This window comes from Periophthalmus magnuspinnatus, chromosome 19 (assembly GCF_009829125.3).
Source record: "Periophthalmus magnuspinnatus isolate fPerMag1 chromosome 19, fPerMag1.2.pri, whole genome shotgun sequence".
Lineage (NCBI taxonomy): Eukaryota > Metazoa > Chordata > Actinopteri > Gobiiformes > Gobiidae > Periophthalmus > Periophthalmus magnuspinnatus.
Genome location: NC_047144.1, coordinates 13,459,406 through 13,481,934, shown reverse-complemented (window position 1 = coordinate 13,481,934; position 22,529 = coordinate 13,459,406). Strand labels below are relative to the sequence as shown.

The following is a 22,529-nucleotide window of genomic DNA, read 5'->3' as shown; positions in this document are numbered from 1 at the left end:
AACTTTCTTTGCCCAGTATATTACATGACTAATTTTGGCTTCAGTTACGCATTTGAACGATACGTCTTTTAGGAGTTGGTCTATTTCGGTCGATCCCGGGTGATTTTGCAGTCAGAGCTGGAAGAAGAAAGGCTATCAGACTGGCACCAAAGCTTTCAGATTGTCATATTTTTGCATTAGGTTTGGAGAGGGCTGTATTGTTACCTTGACTGATTCAATTACCATAACAGTGGATATGAAGAGTGCTTTTAAACATCAAGACTTTAAATACTTTTAGTTCTTTTCTTCTTGCAGTGTCAGTGTTTGTGTGAAGCTAAAACTATGTGACACAGACTCATTTGTAACTAGAGCAGCACTGCAGGTATTTCAGCTGTTATGTAAAGTATATGTTTGTGTTTAATAGACTGACCATTGATCAGACACAACAGGGTTTGTGTAGTTATATTCACGGGAAGACAAAGAAATAAAGTAAAATTAATAACTTTAGTATTTTTCTACCACTGCACTAGTACTACTACCTGATACTACCACTACTACCATGTTTAGGGTTTTAGTAAACTTGTCCCCAGTAAGTTAAACTGCTATAAACTACTATCTACTACTACCACAACTATTATTACAACTACCGGTACTACCACTACAACCATTATTACGACTATCGCCACTACTACTGCTATTACCACTACTACACCTACTATTACTACAACTACTACCACAACTAGAACTATTACTACACCTACTCCCACTACAGCTACTCCCACAACTACTACTATCACTACTACTACAGCTACTTTTACTACCACTACTACCACTACTATAAGTACCACTACTACTGCTACTACCACTATTACCACTACATCAATTGCTACCACTATTACTATGACTACTACCACTATTACCACTACTATTATTACAACTACCGGTACTACCACTGGTATTACTACAACTACTGCATTACAACCACTATTACTACTACAACTATCACTACTACCACTATTATTACGACTACCGCCACTACTACTCCTATTACTACTACTACAACCCCTACTATTACCACTACTACAACTATTACTATTACCACATCTACTCCCACTACAGCTACTCCCACAACTACCACTAGCACTACTACTATTACTACTACTACAGCTACTTTTATTACCACTAGTACCACTATTATTAAAACTACTACCACTACTACTGCTACTACAACTACTACTGCCCTTACCATTACTACAACTGCTCTCACTACTATAAGTGCCACTAGCAAGAGACAAACCTTTAGACTTAAACTTCGTTTTTTGTTATGAATCAGACCTGGACGACTAAGGGTTTACACGGATATAAGTACCACTACTACTACTACTACTGCTTCTACCACTGCTAATACCACAACTACTACTACCACTACTACTTATGCTGCTGTTACACCTTTTAGACTTTTTTTTAGCTGTAAAACATCACGATCACAGCACTAAACCAATATGACATCCTTCTAATTTCCATTTGAACTTCTTTCCTTAAATGTGTCACACTTGATGCGTTTAGCTGAACAGATCATTATAAATACAATAGCATCGTTCATCTGGCTCCTGTCGTGTTTGTTTTTGCCCTTTGTTAATGTAAATGGTACACAGAGCTGTATTCTCCCTGTGGAAATCTGACGACATTAATCCATTGAGTGTTCAGACTCCTCCATCGCCTGAGCTCAGGAGACAGACGCTCCATCAGCTCTGTGTCTGATATAATGGAGAACAGATGCTGGCAAAAACTAAAGATACTCACATTAGAATTACTGACTGTACCAACGCCAGGACGTGAAACAAGAAGCTATTAATCACCTGGTTCACGGTGGTGGAGAGGTGCATTCTGGGATAGGTTAATATAGACGTGAGCTGTGTATTGTCATGGAAAGTTAGGAAAGCATAAACATAGATATAAAACTGACTTGAGTGTTTGCCCACTGGCCCACAGGTTGGCGGTGCGATTCCAGCTCCCACAGATGAATACTGTCGTCGTGTCCTTGGGCAAGACACTTAACCCACCTCGCCCCCAGTGTGTGCGTACACTGGTGTATGAATGTGTGTGTGAATGGGTATATGGGCTATATAAAAACATGACCATATACTTCCTAATTTTGTGGGTTTTTTTCTCAATACGGAATTATAATTTTCAGCTGCATATGAAGTTACTGTCTGTGCTATGCTGTTGTTGTGTCCATGGGCAAGACACTTAACCCACCTCGCCCCCAGTGTCTGAATGGGTGAGTGGTTCCTTGATGCTTGCGCTTTGAGTGTCTTGAAGGTGGAAAAGCGCTATATAAAAATGTGACTATTTACCATTTAATACAATTTTCTAAACAAGGTCATAATTAGGGATGCTGATCCAGGAGGTTTTGCTGGATCGGGTATGGGTCCCATGATATCAGTTCAGTTGATATCCTGGTTGGGCCTTTTACTTGATGTATTAAGTCTATTTACTGGCTGATGTTGGCCTAGAACGTCTCATAATATTCGAACTGTTCTTCATGCAAAGTAGTTCAGTAGTTTTTTGCAATTTAAATAACTGTTACATCCCACAACTGGATCCATTTTATAATAATTTAAGTGTGTTTTTTTTGGGGGGGAATGGCAATTTTCTGTCCCCACACCACACTGGTATTGGTTAATATTGGGTATTGGCAGATACTTAAAGATCGCATATTACACAAAATTTACTCTTGTGAGGTTTAAGCCATGTTACTTTATCAAAAAAGTTGTGTTTTGTTTCATTCACACATGTTTGAGTAACCGTTTATATCTCCAAAGCTCAAAATGCTCTGTTCCACCTTGTGATGTCATGAGTTAATAGCTACTTTTTACCTTAAGTTCTGAGTAATTCCAGTGCTGAAATGATCCAACTAATCTTGTGAAGGTGTTCGGAGTTTAAAAACACGATGGAGCACTTCCTGTTTTACCACATGACATCACGAGGTGGAACAGAGTGTTTTCTGTTTGAGAGAAGAACTCACTCGTCCTCCTGATAATCTATTGTATCTAAGAAGTAACAGTATAAACAGTAACATAATTTCAGTTTTTAGCAAATACTGTTGTTGTGCCCATGAGCAAAACTTCTACATTGCAGTCGTTTTATGTATTCATCTGGGAAATGATTCAACCACGTAAAGAAACAGTTCCAAAAATACTCGATGAAAGTGTTTATAAAGGAAGATTATAGTTAAAAGCTCGAGAAAGTCCGACGAGCCTTAAATTTGAGTTCTTAAACCACACGCACTAAGCACCACACCCCAAATCACTTAAGTGCACCAATAAAGTCTGCTTTTATGGAGTAGGACAGGGACGAGGGTTCACCCCAATAAAAGGAAAAAAAAGTCCGATGGGATGCGTGTTTGCGGTGAAATGAGTACGAGAGTGGCGTTTAGCTTTAGCCTCTGTTTCTTCCGCTCTGCAGACTCAGAAGGAGGATTGTCTTTGTGCCAGCGCATCACTTTGGTCCTGTGTTCATACAGCGTGGAGCTTTACTTATCACGCTGTACCCTCTATGTGGAAATACAACGGGCTTTTGTGTACTCTCTCACTGCAATATTTGGGTTACTTCTTCAATAGATGAGCTGCAGACGCCACCCAACTAGGTCAAAGTGTTAGAAGTCCTGTTGAAATTGGTATACAGCTGAAATCAATATACATTATAATCAAACTGGACATGAGTTGCCACTGCTTAAACCTGCATTACTTTTTCTCAGTATTGGACAGACCATACCTCATGTGAATCCTCAAAACCTATGAGCTGCATAGGCTGCACTAGCACTGATTAATGATTGGTTGCAGGTTCTGTTGTTTAAGTAGTGACCATTCAGATGTTTCTGATTGGATAATCTAATGCTCTTATTACTTGAACCATTACTTTTATGTCTATTCATTCGTTCATATTTTAGTTTTGTTTTTATGTATTACAATACCTATTTGTCATGTGAAAGGGACACCTCTCTCTGCTACTAATGCTACTACTACGTCTACTACTACTTTAAACAGCAAATCTATAAACATATTTCTACTATTACTACTACTACTCCTACTACTACTGCTACTACAACAACCAATACTACCAATACTACTACCACCACAACTTCAAACATACTACTACTATCAAGTCTATTAATTTATATCTTATTTATTACAATGCCCACTTTTCATTTGTAAGGAACACATCTTTCTGACTGGCCCTACTACTACTACTACTACTACGTCCATTGTACTGTTTCAAATATTGCTACTAACATCTAACACCTAATCCGTCTGCCTTCAGGACGGAGGTACAGGGCGATCAGGTGCAGGAGAGCACGGTTTGGTAGATAACAGATGGAAATTAGTATTTTTTGCTATAATCTGGCATATTTACGGTGTGTTTACAGATGTTCATTAATATGGCTGTCCCTATCAAATAAATAAATAAATAAATAATAAATAAATAGCCTGATCCCAGCAGTCATTACTTTCTTAAACAACAGGCCCCGCTTAGGCATAATGTCTGTTTTGTAATGTGTTTATGTGACTGTGATGTTTGGTGTTTATCTGTGTATATGTCAAACGAGCTCTGTGTATGTGGAAAAGAATCTCCCCTCGGAGACAATAAAGTAAAGTCTAAAGTCTAAAGTCTAAATGACTACACACAGTTATTTTTCATTACAGACTATAAGCCGTACCCTTCTCTCCTCTACATATTCATCCAAATACAAACAAAAAATACACTACTACTACTATTAGTACCACCACTACTTAAAACATTACATCTATAACCACATTACTACTACTACTACTACCAATACTGCTATCTACTACCACCACAACTTCAAATATCAATAGATACTACCACTAACAAGTCATTTATATCTTATTTTTGGTTTTATATTTTACAATGCACACTTTTCATTTGTAAGGAACACACTTTCTGAGTGGCCCTGCTACTACTACTACTACATCCATTGTACTATTTAAAATACTGTGTCTAACCATCTGCAATGACTACAAACAGTCACTTTTCATTCCAGACTATAAGCCGTCTCCTTCTCTCTACATATTAAACACCATAAGCTCTCTGCCCTGTGAACTTCTATAGATTCTTGGCCCTTGTTCCAGCAGATATCTCTTCAGTGTCGGGCTGTGGCATATTTCTGAAAACACTTTATATTGAATGTTTTTGCAGATTTAAATCCACTGCAGTAATGGGCCAAAAGACAAAAACCTCCATCTTTTGTTCTGGATAATTACAACGGAGCAGTCCTCACAAAGCCCTCCATTTGGCTCACAGTTCATTCAGCGTTTCATTTTCTCTCTCGTGCATTTGACACAGGCTTTTCCGTCTGATTCAAATGGAGTTTAATGTGGGATTTAGACCCATTCAGATTTCTGTGCACTGCGCTTCTCTCTCCTCAGTAACAGACGTTCTCCGCGTTGGCATCAGGAGAGCTTATGAAGAAGTGGCTTAGGTTTGCAGAGTACATGAATAACAACTACTACTATCAAAGTACGGCTGCTGTACTATGCTTCTACCGCTACTTTAAACAGCAAATAAAAAAAACAAACAAAAAAACCAAAACACATTACTACTTCTATGACGGGGCAAAGGGGTCTGTTGTCCCATGCCCCAGGGTTTTAGGGGCCCAGGATTGGATCTTCATCCGATTAATTTATATTAGAGGGGGGCCCATGTGAGGCTTCTTGCCCCACTCCCCCAAATTTCTGTCACCGGGTCTGCTACTACTGCTCCTACTACTACTACTACTACTTCTACCATACTAAACACACTGCTACTACAGCTACTTTAAACAGCAAATTTTAAAAAACACAATACTACTATTACTATTACAATTTTAAACATCAAGTCTATAAAAAAAACACTGCTACTACCACTACTTTAAACAGTAAATCTGGTCTCCTAGTAGTACTTGATTGTCAGACCAGTTCAGGTTAGGTTTAGGAACAGGGTTATGGTTAAGGGTCAACAGTCTCACTCTGGATTGGCTCTTTGGTTGCTATGATACTTGTGGGAATTCTAAATATGGAACTCAGCTTCAAATTCACTGCTATAACTGCTTTAGCCTCGATGAGCTTCATTTGACTGGAGCTGAACGCTATGGAGGACGTCACACTCACTTAGTCCACTTCTTTACACAGTCTATGGTCAGAGCCCTTCTTTAGATACTCTACCAGTCAAAAGTTTTGTACACACTCTCTCATTTTTCTTTATTTTAATACTTCCTACATTTTTGATACACACGGAGAACATCAAATATATGAAGCAAGATATATGGAATTGTAAAGAAAAAAAAGTTTAATAATTTATTAACAAAGCAAAGGGTGACTACTTTGAGGATTTTAATATAAAGAAAAAAGAAAAAAAAAGGTAGAGTTATATGCAGTGTTGGGAGTAACGGCGTTACTAACTATAACAGCGTTACTAACTGCATTACTTTTTCAGTAACGGAGTAATGTAACTAATTACATTTCCTAGCGTCCTAACGCTGTTACCGTTACTGACAATAAAATGTAGCGCGTTACTTTTAATTGAGTTCACTCTGCTCTTCATCAGAGTCTCTCAGCCGAGGAGCTGCAACACTGTTGTGTTTATTTGGTGAAAGAGGAGGCTGGGGTGTGATACAAAGCTTGTTTGAGATGAGGCGGGCGCAGATACGACGCCGTCAATTGGTGCGCGGTGAATGCCGGTTAGTTTTGTATCCAAGATGCCACCGACTTGCTCTGACGTAACCTGTGCGCCGGTAACGGGAAGTATTTGAGCGAGGCGAGTGCAGCAGCTCTCCACCGACTGCGGCCGCCTGCATGGACTACAAACGCGTAATGCATGATGGGAAATGATGTCCTGTCCACAGGTGCGTTCACAGCAGATTAGGTCCGAGTTGTGTTTTGATCAGAAACGTGACTGTGTTCTCTCCAAAGAGGAACAGGCTCAGATCAGAGGTGATTAATATTTGAATACTGGACAGAGAATTACAGTGTGTGGCCAGAGAAGGTTAAAGGTTTTGTATTATTTTACATGATTTACATTTGAATGCCTTAGTTTTGCAAAACATGGTAATGAATCTTTTCAGTATTATACTGAAAGCACTTTATTGTTACTGTTTATTTTAATGAAGAAAATACTTGAAGTTCAGTTGTCTGAAATTGTGTGACATGTTGATTTATTTGCACTTCAAATGAAATGTTTTATATTTTTTTAATTTTTGATACATTCTATAATTTACTTGGAAACATATGCAATATAATTGCAATCTGTTAAAGTGAAATAAATGTTAAAGGTTCACATCTGTTGTGTTTTTATTGTTTTAACATAAGTAACGTGGAGTAAAGTAACGCGGAGTAGTATGTCTTTCTTATTCTGTAAAACACTTTGAATTACTTTGTGTGCCAACTATGCTATACAAATAAACTCGCCTTGCCTTATTTAACTTTTTTTTCTTTGCTACATACTGTAATTCCATATATCTTACATCATACAAACTTTTGATTGGTCGTGTTTTGAACTTGTCTATTTCCAAATAACATCGTGCCCATGTGTCACTCCAAACACTCTCCTACTCTTCTCCGTTACTCTTCTGCCACAGTTAAAAATACTCAATAATTCACAAGCCGCTCGCTGTAAAGATAAAACGTATTTCTCCCCCCCTTACGCAACAAACCTGCTACTAATACTACACTACTCTGCGTTCAAAAACACTGCTGACATATTTATAAGAACATACATTGCTAAGCTAACTCTATCAATATTTTAGCCGTGTAAAGTATTCACTGTTACGGAAAGTACTTTTACTGGGACTCCTAGCAACGAGATTTATTTTTACAAGATTAGATAAAAATACAGCCTGGCGACGTTTTGTGATAAAATATATTATCATAACGACTTCATTCATAATGTTTTTTTTCTGCCGGTAACAAACGACACGCTGCTGATTATTTTGCTTTTGCCAGATCTTATTTATGAGTGTGTAATGTTTTAGTGAACATGGAAACGCTGAGGTTTTCCGAGGGTGGCCAAGCGGAGCGCGGAGATGGATGGCGGTGGCTGCGTGCCAAAATGACTCTGAGTTTTGAAACGCTGCGCTAACAACAAGGCCGTGGTTACACTGGCGTAGTACTGAATAATGAACTAAATCTGAAGTAGTGTTGTCACAGATTATTAACTAAACATCGGGAAAAAGGAGAAACGTAATACAGCAACAAATATCAGCAGAAAACTTCAAAGTTCCATGTTTTTGGGTCAGTTTATCTGGAGTTGGGACTGCAGGGGTAGCAGGTTACGGGACTCCCAGACTTCCCTCAACCCAGACACTTCCTCCAGCTCCTCCGGTGGGACCCCAAGGTGTTCCCAGGCTCCCAGGTTCCCAGACATAGTCCCTTTTTGGAACACCTTTCCAACAGATGCCTGAGCCACCACTGCTGCCTCCTCTCAACACAGAGGAACAGCGACTCTATTCCGAGCTCCTGATACGTGACTGGGCTCCTCACTCTATTGCTAAGGGAGCACCAAGCCTCTCTGCAGAAGAAACCAATTTTGACCGCTTGCATCCACGATCTTGTCTTTTCATCACAAGAAATATTGTTGTAATGACTGACAGGAGGGATATTTACAGATTTCCAAAGTGCAATATGACGGTAGATCAATCAGTGATTTGAGAGCGGGGTGTTTGCCGTGGTCCAGGGGTAGAACGGGAGTAGCAGAGTCTGAGATGAGATGAACAGTACCGGTAGAGAAGAGCAGGGTCGGAGATTGAAGAGCTGAGCGGGTCCAGGGAGCGGGATGTGGCGAGGACTAAAAGTATCCAATTCAAAAGGAGTCAAAAAGTGAAAAAAACATGAACTGAGCCAAGCAAAGCGTACCACAAAGATACACGGACGATCCTCTTATCCTCCCCAGGTGCAGCTGTTTGCGGATTAGCTCCAGGTGTGCACGGGAGGAGCCCAAATCTCCGCCCCAGCTCCAGGCTCAGACACAGAAGGGAGGAGAGAAGGTGCAAAAAATAAAAAATAAAAATGGCAGGGCTGACAGGGATCATGATATAAATGTAATATTTTATTCTATTGAAGAGAGTTTTACACATTTGTAGAGTAGGTTCCATGGATGTATACTAGTCTACGTGTCTTATACTTGTTCTCATACAGCTCAAGATCATTCTAAAGACATTCAGGAAACGTTCATTTCTGCCCTAGGATAAATTAGTCTCAGATTTTCGATGCTATTGACAGCCAGATACGGAACTTGAGGTTATGCAGTTTAAAATAGCCATCATCAGAAGTTGTTCCCATGCAGTTTACGTCTCTTTTCGCACCCCGATCACATCCTTCTGGTTTAATTTAGACCAGGCAGAGCACTAATCATCAATCACTCAATTAACTTCCTGTTTTGACTTTGTTATTGCGTTATCTCCTCTGCACTCTATCTTTCTTTCCTCTTTGTGTTCTTCTTTATCAAACTGTGACGTTCCCCATAGGACAAACTGCTCCCTGTGTCCCACGTTGTTATGAATAGATGCCTTTTCTTATCTCATCATTGTTCCAACTTCCAACTCTCACAAATACACCCCTGCACTTGTGTTGTGACTCGCAAAATCAGTTCATTTAAAGTTTTGGAATCTTTAACTTTTGATTTTGTAAGTTTATTAATTATTGTGTCCAACCAGAGAAACACTTTTTAACTGGTTGAAAACGTATTTGAATGGGCTGATCTGAACCGTTTTCTACTAAAATATTCCACTTATCTTAACTGGCATGGTGGCATAGTGGTTAGTCTTAATGCCCCTGAACGAAAAGGTTGTGGGTTTGACTCCTGAACTTGTAGATTAAATTTAAGTTGCATAAAACTGTTGGGTTTTATGGGGCCTCTACCAGATTTTTGCACCATGTATTAGAGCAAAATTGGCTCCAGTACAGATGTATAACTACCACTTCATGACATCACAGGTTGGAACAGAGCATTTTGAGCTTTAGAGATGCAGACAGACTAATAATAAAGGGTTACTCAAACAAAACTCCAGGTCTGTTTTTGAGCAGATAACAACATTATAACATGGCTTAAAGCTCATAAGGGTCAGATTTGCATATTATAGGACCTTTAAATTGAAATAGTTTTGTTGTATAAATCCTGTACAGCAACTTTGACCATTTTATAAAGAGTGATATAGAATGGAAATCTATACATTCTTCTGATTTTGCGATTGAAACCTGCATTCTTACATTTTGTCCATATAAAATTATTTCTCTGTTGCCCGTGGAGCTTTGTGGCAGGTTAACAGCTGTGTTTCTGCACTCGGTTGACAGAGCAATAACCTCCGAGCTCTCTCCATTTCTCTAAATCACTCCCCTCCTCTCTTTCACCACCCCTTCTCTCACTCGCTCTTCTTCTCCTTCGCTCCCTTGCTCTTTCCCTCTCTACTGCTGTTCCTCTCTCTCTTTCCTGCTCTCCCCTCCTCTATCCCTCTCTCTTACTGTTTATCTTCCCCTGTTTCTATTCTTCCCCTCTCTTCTCTACTTCTCTGCTTCCCCCCCTCGACCTCCGCCGGTGTCCATTGACCTGTAAACCCTTAGAACCGCCTTCTCCCGCTCCCTTTCTCTCTGTCCTTCCCTCCCTCTCTCTGTCTCTCTCCCTCCTACTCTCTTTCCCCTCTCCCTCTCACTCGTTCCCTCTCTATCAATCCCTCACCATCTCTCTTTCCCTACCTCTTCCATCTTTCTCCCTATCTCTCTCTATCCTCCGCTGCTGTCCATTGACCTGTAAAACCTCAGAGCCGCCTTCTCCTCCTCTCTCTTTTTCTGTCTCTCTCTCTCTCTTTTCCCCCTCCCTCTTTCCCTCTCTCCCCATCTCTCGCACTCCCTCTCCCCCTCACTCCCTCTCTCTTTCCCTCCTCCCTCCCACAACCTCTCTCAACCTCAACCTCTCTTTCCCCTCTTCCTCCTCTCTCTCTGTCTCCCTCCCTCTCTTTCCCCCTTTCTCCACCTCTCACTCGCTCCCTCTCTATCTATCTCCCTCTCTCTTTCCCCCTCTCCCTCCATCCCTCCCTCTCCCCCTCTCTCTCTCTGACCTCCGCTGCCGTCCTTTGACCTGTAAAACCTCGGAGCTGCCTTCTCCTCCTCCCTCTCTCTCTTTTTCTGTCTCTCTCACTCTCTCCCCCTCCCTCTTTCCCCCCTCCTCGCTCTCTCTCCCTCTCTCATTCCCCGTCTCCCTCTTCCCTCCTGCTCTCTCTCCCTCTCCCTCTATCTCCCTCTCTTTCCCTCCCTCCCTCTTCCCCCTCTCTCTGTCTCCCTTCCTCTTTCCTTCCCCCCCTCAGTCTTCCCTCGCTCTCTCTCTCTCCCTCTTTCTCCATCCCTCTTCCCTCCCTCCCTCCCCCCTCTCCCTCTCTTTCTCTCCCTCTTCCTTCCTTCCCTCCCTCCTCCCTCCTCCCTCTCCCTCTCTTTCTCTCCCTCTTCCTTCCCTCCCTCCTCCCTCCCCCTCTCTATCACTCCCTCTCTCTCTATCCACCTCTCACCCTCTCTCTCTTTCCCTCTTCCCTCACTCACCTTCATATTGGGACAAACTCTCTTTCCCCCTCCCTCTTCCCCCTCTCTCTCTCTGTCTCCCTCCCTCTTCCCTCACCCTCTCTCTCCCTCTTTTTCCTTCCCTCCTCCCTCTCTCTTTCCCCCTCTCCCTCTCTCACTCTCTCTCCCTCTCTCTTCCTCCATCCCTCTTCCCTCCCTCTCCCTCTCTCTCCCTCTCTCTCCCTCCCTCTCTCTTTCTCCATCCCTCTTCCCTCCCTCTCTTTCTCTCCCTCTTCCTTCCTTCCCTCCCTCCTCCCTCCCCCTCTCTCTCCCTCCCTCTCTCTTCCTCCATCCCTCTTCCCTCCCTCTCCCTCTCTCTTTCCCCCTCCCTATTTCTCCCTCTCCCTATCTCTCTATCTCTCTCTCTCCCTCCCTCTCTCTTCCTCCATCCCTCTTCCCTCCCTCTCTCTCTCTCTCCCTCCCTCTCTCTTTCTCCATCCCTCTTCCCTCCCTCCCCCCTCTCTCCCTCTCCCTCCCTCTCCCTGACCTCCTCTGTCGTCTGTGGACCTGTAAACCCTCTCCTCCGCCTCTCCTCCGCTCTCTCTCTCTCCAGCGTCCCACAGCAGAAATATTGAGCCAATTACAGGATTATGATGTGCAGGTAGAGCGGGGCCTGTGGGGGTGTGTTTATGTGGGGCTGGACTCTCCGCTGCAGGACGCCACATGAATCAAAGAACCGCACCGGGAGAAGAGGACAAGCCCCCGCTCCCTCCTGTCTGTGTGGGGCTTTACACTGCTCCCAGGACACAGGAGTCTGGCATTCACAGTTTAGCACTACTCTGTAACTTTTTGACCAATATGTCCCAATATGTCCCAATATGTGCTATGGGCCGTCACCGTATTATGTAACGTCAGAAAAATGTTAAAGCGGGAGTATTATGCAATTTTTTTTTTTTTTTTTTTTTTTTTTTAAGCTTTCTACCATGTTATAACGTTGCATTAAAAAAAAAAAAAAAAGCATGCCTGAAGAGGTTTTAGTTTGAGTAATTTAGTGATCTCTGTGGGGTGTGAGTCTCATTTTATTTCGTTATTTTGTCCGTAAAATCGATATATGAGAAATAATAATAGACAATTCAGGCACTTTCTTTCCCGGAGGTTGCTCCCACTAGCCTTAGCAACAGATTTGATCCCTGCTAAACCAGTGATGTGGGCAGAAATGAGCGTTACCTTCAACAGCCTGGCTCCTGATTGGCTCTTTAGTTGCTATGATACGCACGATGAGCTTCATTTGACTGGAGCTGAACGCTGTGACGTCACACTCACTTCTTTATACACTCTATGCTGCACAGAGACTCACATCCAGTCACTTGTCACAATGCTAACATTTCAAACTCATTGTTGATACTAAGGAAAAGGATTGAGTTAGATACAAAATTTGATACTGATTATAATAAAATGTAAAATGACAAAATGATCAACACAAAATATGATTACAGCGGTCCCTTGTTTATCACGGGGATTGCGTTCTAAAAAATAACCTGCAATAATCAAAATCCGTGAAATAGAAAGCTTTATTTTTACAATTATTCTAGATGTTTTGCAGCTGTAAAACCCCTCACCACACACTTTATACACATTTCTCTCTTGTTTAAACACTCTCAAAGTTCAAACCTTTGTAGATTTAAAAAAATAAGTACAGTATTATAGAAAGAAACCAAAGATCAAGACCTGTTTTCAGGCTCAAACATTTGTGTGAGAAATAAAAATATAAATGTTTTCCTGTACTGTAAATAAAAATGATAGCTGTAACAAATTTAATTTTATTGGTCAAACTATGAGGTTGAACACATAAGAAATTATTAATAGTGACTCACGAGTATTTCACATTTCCTCTGACCATGACTCTTCATCCTGGCGCGTATCAGCTGTAGTGTCGTTTTCCTCTAAAGGACTTGGTGCATGTGTCTTTTTCCAAGTGCAAACATACAGCACTTCAGAGTCACACTGCGATCGAACATTTATGTAAATATGGCTGAAAGGTGAGGCCGCGAAAGGTGAACCTCGTTACAGTGAGGGACAATTGTATTACCAGTTGCTCTTATTCTACTTCTGATAGAAATTAAGACCTAAAACTATTCCGAAAAAACATTTTTTTTTTTTTTTTTTTTTTGTAATGTTTATTATACATGTACAAATCTTTTTTTTTCTATACATTTTTTACAACCCTACTCTCAAGACTTGTTTTTAATGATATTGCTGCTTTAGATTTCAATAATTGTAGTTTCTTTAAAACTACCCTGTGGTCTTATAGTTCTGACGTAGCGCAGTCTCTTATTCCGGAAAGGTCACATTTTTATTACAAGTTTTAGTATCAATTAGAATCTGGGTATCGTTTTTATTTCTGCTTTACAACCCTCCGAGGAGAACATGCAAACCTCATTCAAAGACCCACACGGCCTCATATTTTGAAGCTTTTTGGTGTAAAGCCCAACTTAAAAATCAAACCAGCCTACTGTGCCTATGTCATCGTAACTTAAGCTCTTCCCCTGTGTCCTCGTCGTGTTTGGCACTGGCCCCTCGCAGCGCTACGGCCCGGGCAGCAGACGTGAGTCACACTGGACAGGGGAGATTGTAAAGCGGCGGTCGGTGAAGCGTCAGACCCCTCGCTCTGAAGTGGTGACTTTACACGTGTTTGTACAAAGAACACATTGAGCGGTATGGAGCTGTGGACATTGGAGCGGAGTTTGAAATGTGAAGAACAGCTTGAGTCATACCTGGCAACTTGTTTTGAGCTGTTAAAGTGCATTTGACAGGTTTTCGTGTTTTTAATGATTACGTGCCTTGGTGGGGTAGTAGCTGTGTTCAATATTTATCATCGTTTTACATCAGTTAAGTGAAAAAAGTGGAGAAGAAAAGTACAAAAATATGATATCTCTCCATATTTGTTGGGTCTCCATGTCCTCCATTGTGTCTCAAGCCCAAATCACCAACCTCAAGAGTCCCCTTCGGTTAGCGTTAGCAACAGGTTTGATTGACAGCGTTGCTATGTACACGCTAAACCAGCCATGTCAGCAGAAAAAGGGCTGCTAAGCTCTGCAGATATTTCTGAGCTGATACGTGAGGCCGATTTTGATCATTTCTTTAAATTCTATCATTTAATTTTTACTACAAACTCACCCACAGCCCTTTTTTCCCCATAAATCCTTAAGAGAGCGGTGTTGTCAGATTCACTGTTTTAGCTTTATGTGTATTCTTTAGGCTGCAAGTATCAGGTAGGCTAAAAAGTGCCAATATCGGCTTGATATATCGGTCAATCTCTAACCTCTACCTTTGTAATCAACACCAAAAACTTCTTCCAAAATACATGGACAGTTTACGCAGAAGGAAGACATTTCTCTGGCAGAGTAAAGCTGTTTTAGCCCTTGTTAGCATTATGGTAAAATGGTAAATGGTCATGTTTTTATATACGCAGACACTGGGGGCGAGGTGGGTTAAGTGTGGGAGCTGGATTTGCACCGCCAGCCTGTGGTTCAGGGGATCTGAAAAAACAACGTTTATGACGAGAGCAGGATTTGAACCTCCAACCTTCAGATCAGAGGACAAACGCTCTATGAAATGAGCTACTGTTGCCGTGCTACTATGGTTGCTAGGTGACAGTTATGGGACGTAAAATGATCAACTTTAACAAAATTTTAAGTTTTTTAGTAAAATCTTAAATAGAATTATGTTGACTATATGTAAAATGAGTAGTTCAAGTTGTCATACGCACTTTATGTTCAACTTAAAGACATTGGCAAATCTTTACATCATGTTCTGTCAGGTCCACAAGTGCATGTAGTTTTGAATAGTTTATTTGCATTCAGAGGCTTCTAAAGCAGAAGTTGGTGTATTTTAGCTCTTGCCCGGGGAGTGGATCTTTCGGCCTGTGTTTCGTGCTCCTCTGGGTTTTGGGAGTCTTATTTTAATGGAGCAAAGAAGACATCAAAGCGCGGAGTGGAACCGCCGTAAATTTGAAGTTTTTTGGAGAGTTGTCATGTGTTACATCACCTCCTCTGCCAGTAAAGTTTCATTAGAAGCTCAGCGTGGCCCGACTGCAGAATGGAAAGAAATAATGCTTTGTATTCCCCCTACAGTGAAACCGAACCAGCAGGTGAAATCTGTTTTCAAAATTTTTCAGTTTTTTGTTCTATTCACTTTATTTGTGGCTTTGTTAAAGGCACTGTATGACACAAAATGGATTCTTGTGAGTGTTCAGTCATGTTATAATGTTGTTACCTTATCAAAAACATACCTGAAGTTGTGTTTTGTTTCATTCACACGTTTGAGTAACACTTTATTATTAGTCTGTCTACATCTCCAAAGCTCAAAATGCTCCATTCCACCTTGTGATGTCATGTATTGGTAGTTTAACAGCTAGATTTTACATTTAGTTCAGTGGACATTGGCAATTCCAGGGCTGAAATGACCCAAATGATTCTAGTGAAGGTGTATGGAGTTTAAAAACACAGTGGAGTACTTCCTGTATCACCATATGACATCACAAGGTGGAACAGAGTGTTTTCTGTTTAAGAAAAGAACTCAGCGTAAATATGCAGGTTTTGTGTGTTAAACATGCGAATGAAACAAAACACAGACATCAGAAAATAGTGTAATAGTGGCATTATTTACTACCAAACATATGCAATTTGTAGTTATTACTGTCACAGTGCAGACATTTAAACTTGATTCCATTACAAAAGAAAAGACTTGATTCTCCAATACAGTTCCCACAATAAAAGCGCATTTTTTTTGACAGTGAAACCTAATTTTCTTGTGGTTTCTTACATAACACAAAAACTCTTCAGGAAAGTTCCAAATTTGCCCAATAAATGAGATTTAGTTTCTAGTTGCAATACCAGATTAAATAGCGATTAGTATCTGGCTATTTCATTTTTTGACAAAGTTAAATTATTATTATTATTATTATTATTATTATTATTATTATTATTATTATTATTATTATTATTGTTTGTTTATTTATTTATTTATTTGTATTTATTTTTTTATTTTTTTTATTTTAGGAAAGGTTTAATAGTAAAGACCTATATTGATTTTTTAAAAGCTATCATTACCACTTAAGTGAATTCACTAAATAATTCATAAACTACACAGTGTTATATATGTGGAGAAATCAAAAACATCTTGAGCTTAAACCTTGCCTAGGTTTGTCAACATTCAAAAGATATAGTGTTTCAACTTATTAATCACTATGGCGACGGTCTTAATTTTTATCATTCTGAAACTCATGGATAAGACACATGCCTCAAATTGACTTCACTCTAACCACTTTAACGGACCTGGTAACATGTTTGCAGGTTCATATAAAATTGACATCAGCCTGAATATCTGAGCAGTGCTTTGACTTTTAAACATGGCCAACTAGCCGTGTTAGTGCACATCCCTCATACCTCACTGACCCCCCCCCCCCCCCCCCAGAGAGGTGTTCCCGCCCCCTCTTTACTGCTGCGGCTGCATCCTCCACTAAACAAGGCCCACACGCACGATCAAATATGGATGATGGCATCTTCAGTGCAGCCTCATGTGTTTTTTATGACCAGGTGATGTTGGTTTTGCATCATTTGTTGTTGCGGCTTCTTCAAGATGGTTTCCCAAATCTGCGTGTTACCACCAGAAATCCACACTACTGTTATGACATACGGCCTTGGTCTACACAAAAGTACTTACCACTAGAGATGGGACAGTAATGAAATTTTATATGTCGATTATAATGGGTAAAATAATTGTGATTAACGATTATATCACGGTAATTATTAAGGTTGATGATATGTTTTAAATGTAATGGCCATGAATAATTTTAATTTAACATGTCATGTTTAAACAACTGTTATAGTATTGCACTTTGTTATCAGTGAAAAAAACTACAATTTAGCAGAAAATATTATGGATGAGCAGGGCTGTTGACTGAAATTTTGGGGCCTGGGGCAATAAGACTCACATGGGCCCCCCTCTAATACAAATTAATAAGAAGAGGGTCCCATTTAGGGCCCCAAATTTCCTGGGGCCCGGGACAACGGTCCTCTTTTTGTTTATTGTCACCTACTTGTTTATTGTCCTACTACTTCTTGGGATTGGGATTACGATTTTATTTGCAATAGAAAGAGAACGAGATGTTGAAAAACTTTTGGAAAATAAATGAGTTTTGCTTTTTGACATGTATCATCATTATGTAATTTTTTGTAATATCTACTAGCAAACATCTGATTTGTCTTTCATTTAGTAAAGTCTGATCCTAAAGTAAAAATATAAAATTACCAAATTAAATGAACAATATCAAAAATAATCTGTGCATCGTCATTTTTGCAACACAACTTCTTAATTAACAAAACAACACAATACTATTCCACATTTACTTTCCAATTTACTCTCTCATCAGTGTAAATTGCAAAACCAAACCAATGAACAAAGTGAGTTGTTGTGTCGTTTGTGTGTCGTTTGTGTGTCGTGCTGTCTGTTAGCGTCTTTAGCTAGGTCGATGGGGCAGAGCTAACGCAGGAGGAGAGATCCCTTGTTCACATTCACGTTTAAACCGCAGCAGAAGAGGCTGTGTCAGATTCAGGGTGAGGTGGGGGTCAGTGGAGTCTAAACACAACTTCACCTTTGTACATTTATCCACCGTTTCCTCGTCGCCCTGACCTCTCGCTCAGCATGTCCCGGGACGGCGGCTCTCGGGGGGAGGGGGGAACAGACGCGATACTTCCTGACACTGGCCTGGAGCTATCGACTGGTGGCTTTTAGATCCGTTTCACTTGCTACACTGAGCTAAACCGCATTCTAACCTTTGCGATGCTATTGTTACAAAAGTGTTCAAGCAAAAAAGGCAATGGCTGAAGATTTTAGATTTTTCTTTAACAAAATACCAATATTTTTTTTACAAGCTTCTGGATGGAAGTAAATTTTTCATTCATTCATTTTTCCCATTGACTTTTGTATGGGGTCTAAACAGGTTTCTGGTGAATACAGGATGAGTAAAAGAATACACTATACTTTTATTTGAAACTTTATTCAAACTTTAGCCACATTTGAGTGTTTTTTGACTGAAAATAACCACATTAGTAGATTAGTTGGCATATAACTGGCTCGGTACATGGTGTTTAAGGTTTTGTTATTTTAAATGGACGTAAATAATTATGTATTTTGAACAGGACACCCATGAAAAAGACAGCCTATGTGCTCTCATTGGGTATATATCTGTGTAAATAAAGATAAAAAATAAAATAAAAATTTAATAAACAAATAAAATAAAATAAAAATAAACAATTTTTTAAACCAACAAATTCAAATAAATCCCCAAATCATTTACAGTAATAATTAATGAAATAATTTAATCCTAAAATACTGTTAGTGAAACATGGATACACATGTGCCATAAATTAAACTGTAAAATGCAAATTCTATAAATATTTTCTAAAAGTTTACAATGGTTTATAATGGAGTCCATTAATCAAATATGTAAGTTTAAAAAATACATCTGTTCCATCGTGGTCTGATCCACGCTGACAGCTGCCGTCCCTCTCCACAGGCCACTCAATTGTGTGTCTGTTAAACCGAGCGTGATGTTTACAGGACTGAACGCACTGCAGCGCTAACAGCAGGAGGAGCTGGGCCTTTAGAAAGACAAACTGATGTTGCTAAAACACAAATCTATACTTTATGTTAACCTTATTTGTCTCTGTGGAGAATGTTCCGAAGTGTGGTTCAGAAAGTTACATTATATTGCTTTAATATTGTGTGTTAAATGGCATTCCTTTGTGTTTAGGTTATTCTGTACATGTCATTGAATCTTATTATGAAAAGCCATATAATTATTTGTTAATGAAAATTGAATATGTGATTTTTAATATGAGGAAATTCTGTTCATCTCCGTCCAATAAGCTAAAAATACTTAACTTTTGCCTTCTTTTATACATCACCAATTTTTTTTTAAAGACAATACTGTAGGAGATGTATTTATCTTGACGCTGCTGGTGACGTGTCATATATCAGCTATTGTTACTTCCTGTGGGCGTGGTCAGCTTGACAAACTTGGCTGGTCGCTCAAACTGACCGCACTTCCTGTCGCCAGGCGGTCTCTGGAGGGGTGTGTCCCAGGTGTGTGAAAGGAGGAACACTCCATCATCTCGGTTGATGGTGTTCGTGCCCTGTTTCCTGATTTCAGTCGTTCACCGTTTGAACTTGTGTTTTTCTGTTCCGTTCCATCATGCGCCCGGTCCGTCAGGTTGCTACTATAACTTTTCTTCGTGTTATTTAATTACCTACTCTCTGCATGTTAAAACATACTTCTAAAATATCAAAAGTTATTCCTTGGTTGAGGTCGGTAATCACCTTTTAGTTTTACATTTTTAACTTTTTTTCCTTTCATTTTCAGCCCCACATCACTTTGTCAGCGGCACTACTCTCTCTGAAGCAGAAGCAGAGTATGAATTATTGAATTGTGCATTCTGTACTTTGGTGAATTTGAAAGCGGTTTTCTGCAGAGTCTCTAAATGGCAGAGGGAGCAGTGTTAATGATTCATGGGATACTTTTACTGAGGTCGCTGTCCTGAAGTGAGTGCAAAGGGGTGACACTGGCCGAAAATATGCACTTGTTTATCGTCATGTTACTAGAGAGATTTGGAAGAATTTTGTTATTAAAATTTTTGCTTTTTCCTAATATGGAGTTTACAATTATAATAAAATCTACCACACATCTACATCTACCAAACAAGGAGCCATAGAGAAATTGTCCACAAAATTCAATTAAAAATACTTAAATACACGTCTATTCATTTTAATAATTCATGTTTTTGACTGATCAAGATTGGACTCTGGCTCCTCGTTTCCTTCCGTATCTGTCTTCCTCTGAATGGGAGTCCTTCACTGGGTCAAAAAGTGTGGGAAAAAACAGCATCCAGTAAAGCGCTCTTCAAGAATTAAAAGATTAAAATGTTACTCTTTGCACACAGTATAAGATCATAATTTTCACTGAACGCACCACTCGGGTACAGTCTATAAATATTTCATTAGAGCGCTCCGTTCATACACGTGTGGAGTGGGACATTTTTCTTTTGTGTCGTCTTTTGACAGAAGAATACCGTCTTTCAATTGGACCCTGGGGACTGTAGATTTCGTAAACCCAGGGGCGGTATTATGAAGCTATGCAGACAACAGCTGTTTAGAATGATGTAGATTTGAAACAGTACAAAGTCACAGCTCTCTGCAGTTAATGTCACTTTAAGAAACTGAGAATGAGACTGAAAAATAAATAACTATATGATCTTATACTTGCTGCATTTCAGACGGGAGATTTCTAGTTTATTGCAGTCAAATACCTTGTACATGTGGTTGGTTATAAAACTTTCAAATCAGGCTAGAAATCTAGGGGTAATAATGGACTCAGACTTGAACTTTAACAGCCGCATTAAATCAATAACATCTGCAGCTTTTTACCATCTAAAAAACATTGGAAAAATCAAAGGTAAACTGTAAAAAACAGACTTATCCATGCCTTTGTCTCCAGTATTTTACCGACTACTGTAATGGTCTGACTGGCCTCTCCAAATGGGCGTTAAGACAGCTGTAGTACATCCAGAACGCTAAAGAAAACAGAGGTGTGGGGCATAAAAATCGGAAAAAATGTAATCATAATCTGTAACTTATTTAACTGCACTTGATTAAAAAATGTTATCACAAAAAAACAAAAACAACATATTGCTGTTTCTTTTTTTTCCAGAGAGCTGATGCCCAAGACTCTAGAGGGCCAGATCACCATGGAGAAGACCCCCAGCTACTTCGTCACCAGAGAAGCTCCCGCCCGGATCTCCGCCATGTCCCGGGACACCAAACTCATCGTGGTGGTTCGGGACCCGGTGACCAGAGCCATCTCGGACTACACGCAGACTCTGTCCAAAAAGCCCGACATCCCGTCTTTCGAGAGCCTCACCTTCAAAAACAGGACTACGGGCCTGATCGATACCTCGTGGAGCGCCGTGCAGATAGGGATTTACGCCAAGCACCTGGACAACTGGCTGCAGCACTTCCCCATGGAGCAGCTGCTGTTCGTGAGCGGGGAGAGGCTGATCAGCGACCCGGCCGGAGAGCTGGGCCGCGTGCAGGACTTTCTGGGACTCAAACGCATCATAACAGACAAACACTTTTACTTTAACCAGACCAAGGGCTTCCCGTGTCTGAAGAAGGCCGAGGGCAGCAGCAAACCCCACTGCCTGGGCAAGACCAAAGGGCGCACCCACCCGAACATAGACCCCGAGGTGGTGCAGAGGCTACGGGACTTCTACAGACCCTTCAACCTCAAGTTCTATCAGATGACCGGACAGAACTTTGGGTGGGAATTGTGAATGTTGTGGTGGGTTTCAGCTTCCTGTTCTATGCAACATTATGAGGACTGTTTCGGAAGATATAATGTATTGTTTTAAATTGTAAATCGCTATGGCAACAGTCCTAATTTCACATCGTTATGAGCTCCATGGATATGACAGGACTATTATATGCAGTGTTGAATTGGGAAACAGGTTATTTAAGGTGCACCAAGCTACGCCGCATTTAAATTTCTGTTTATTTCTGTCAGTAAAATGGTTTAACACTTTGTCTCGAATTCAAGTTTAATTTGTGTGTTTTAAACCTGATCTTGGACTTTATGTTATGCAGTACTTGGAAGTGAAATCCTCCGTCAGTGGTAATTATTATATCAAGAAATGCAATTGGCTTTGTGCACAGCAGCGTCCGACATCCTCACTACTGTTAGCGTCACTACTTTCTGTCCAATTGTATCTCTGTGAGGTTTTTGAGACACAAAGAGCTAGCTAGCATGCTGCTGTGCTTTTATTATAGACATGTCAAACTAATGTTGCCTCAGATTCTATTATGTGCATAAGAGGTGTGGATTTTATATTGTATTTCTAGATAACATATGTTAACATAAAATAAATGTATTTTTGAAAAGTATTTCTGTGGGAC

The 22,529-nt window shown here is 40.2% G+C and overlaps 1 protein-coding gene across 1 annotated transcript in view; it reads left to right on the top strand.

Annotated features, from left to right (window-relative positions):
• The window catches only part of LOC117387712 (heparan sulfate glucosamine 3-O-sulfotransferase 3A1-like), a 60,512-nt gene extending 38,579 nt beyond the window's left edge, over window positions 1-21,933 (top strand). Inside the window, exon 2 of the mRNA XM_055229361.1 lies at window positions 21,289-21,933. Within this exon, the coding sequence (XP_055085336.1) occupies window positions 21,289-21,910 (622 nt within the window). The 3' untranslated portion in view covers window positions 21,911-21,933. The remainder of the gene's footprint in view (window positions 1-21,288) is intronic.
• The last annotated feature ends 596 nt before the right edge of the window (window positions 21,934-22,529 follow it).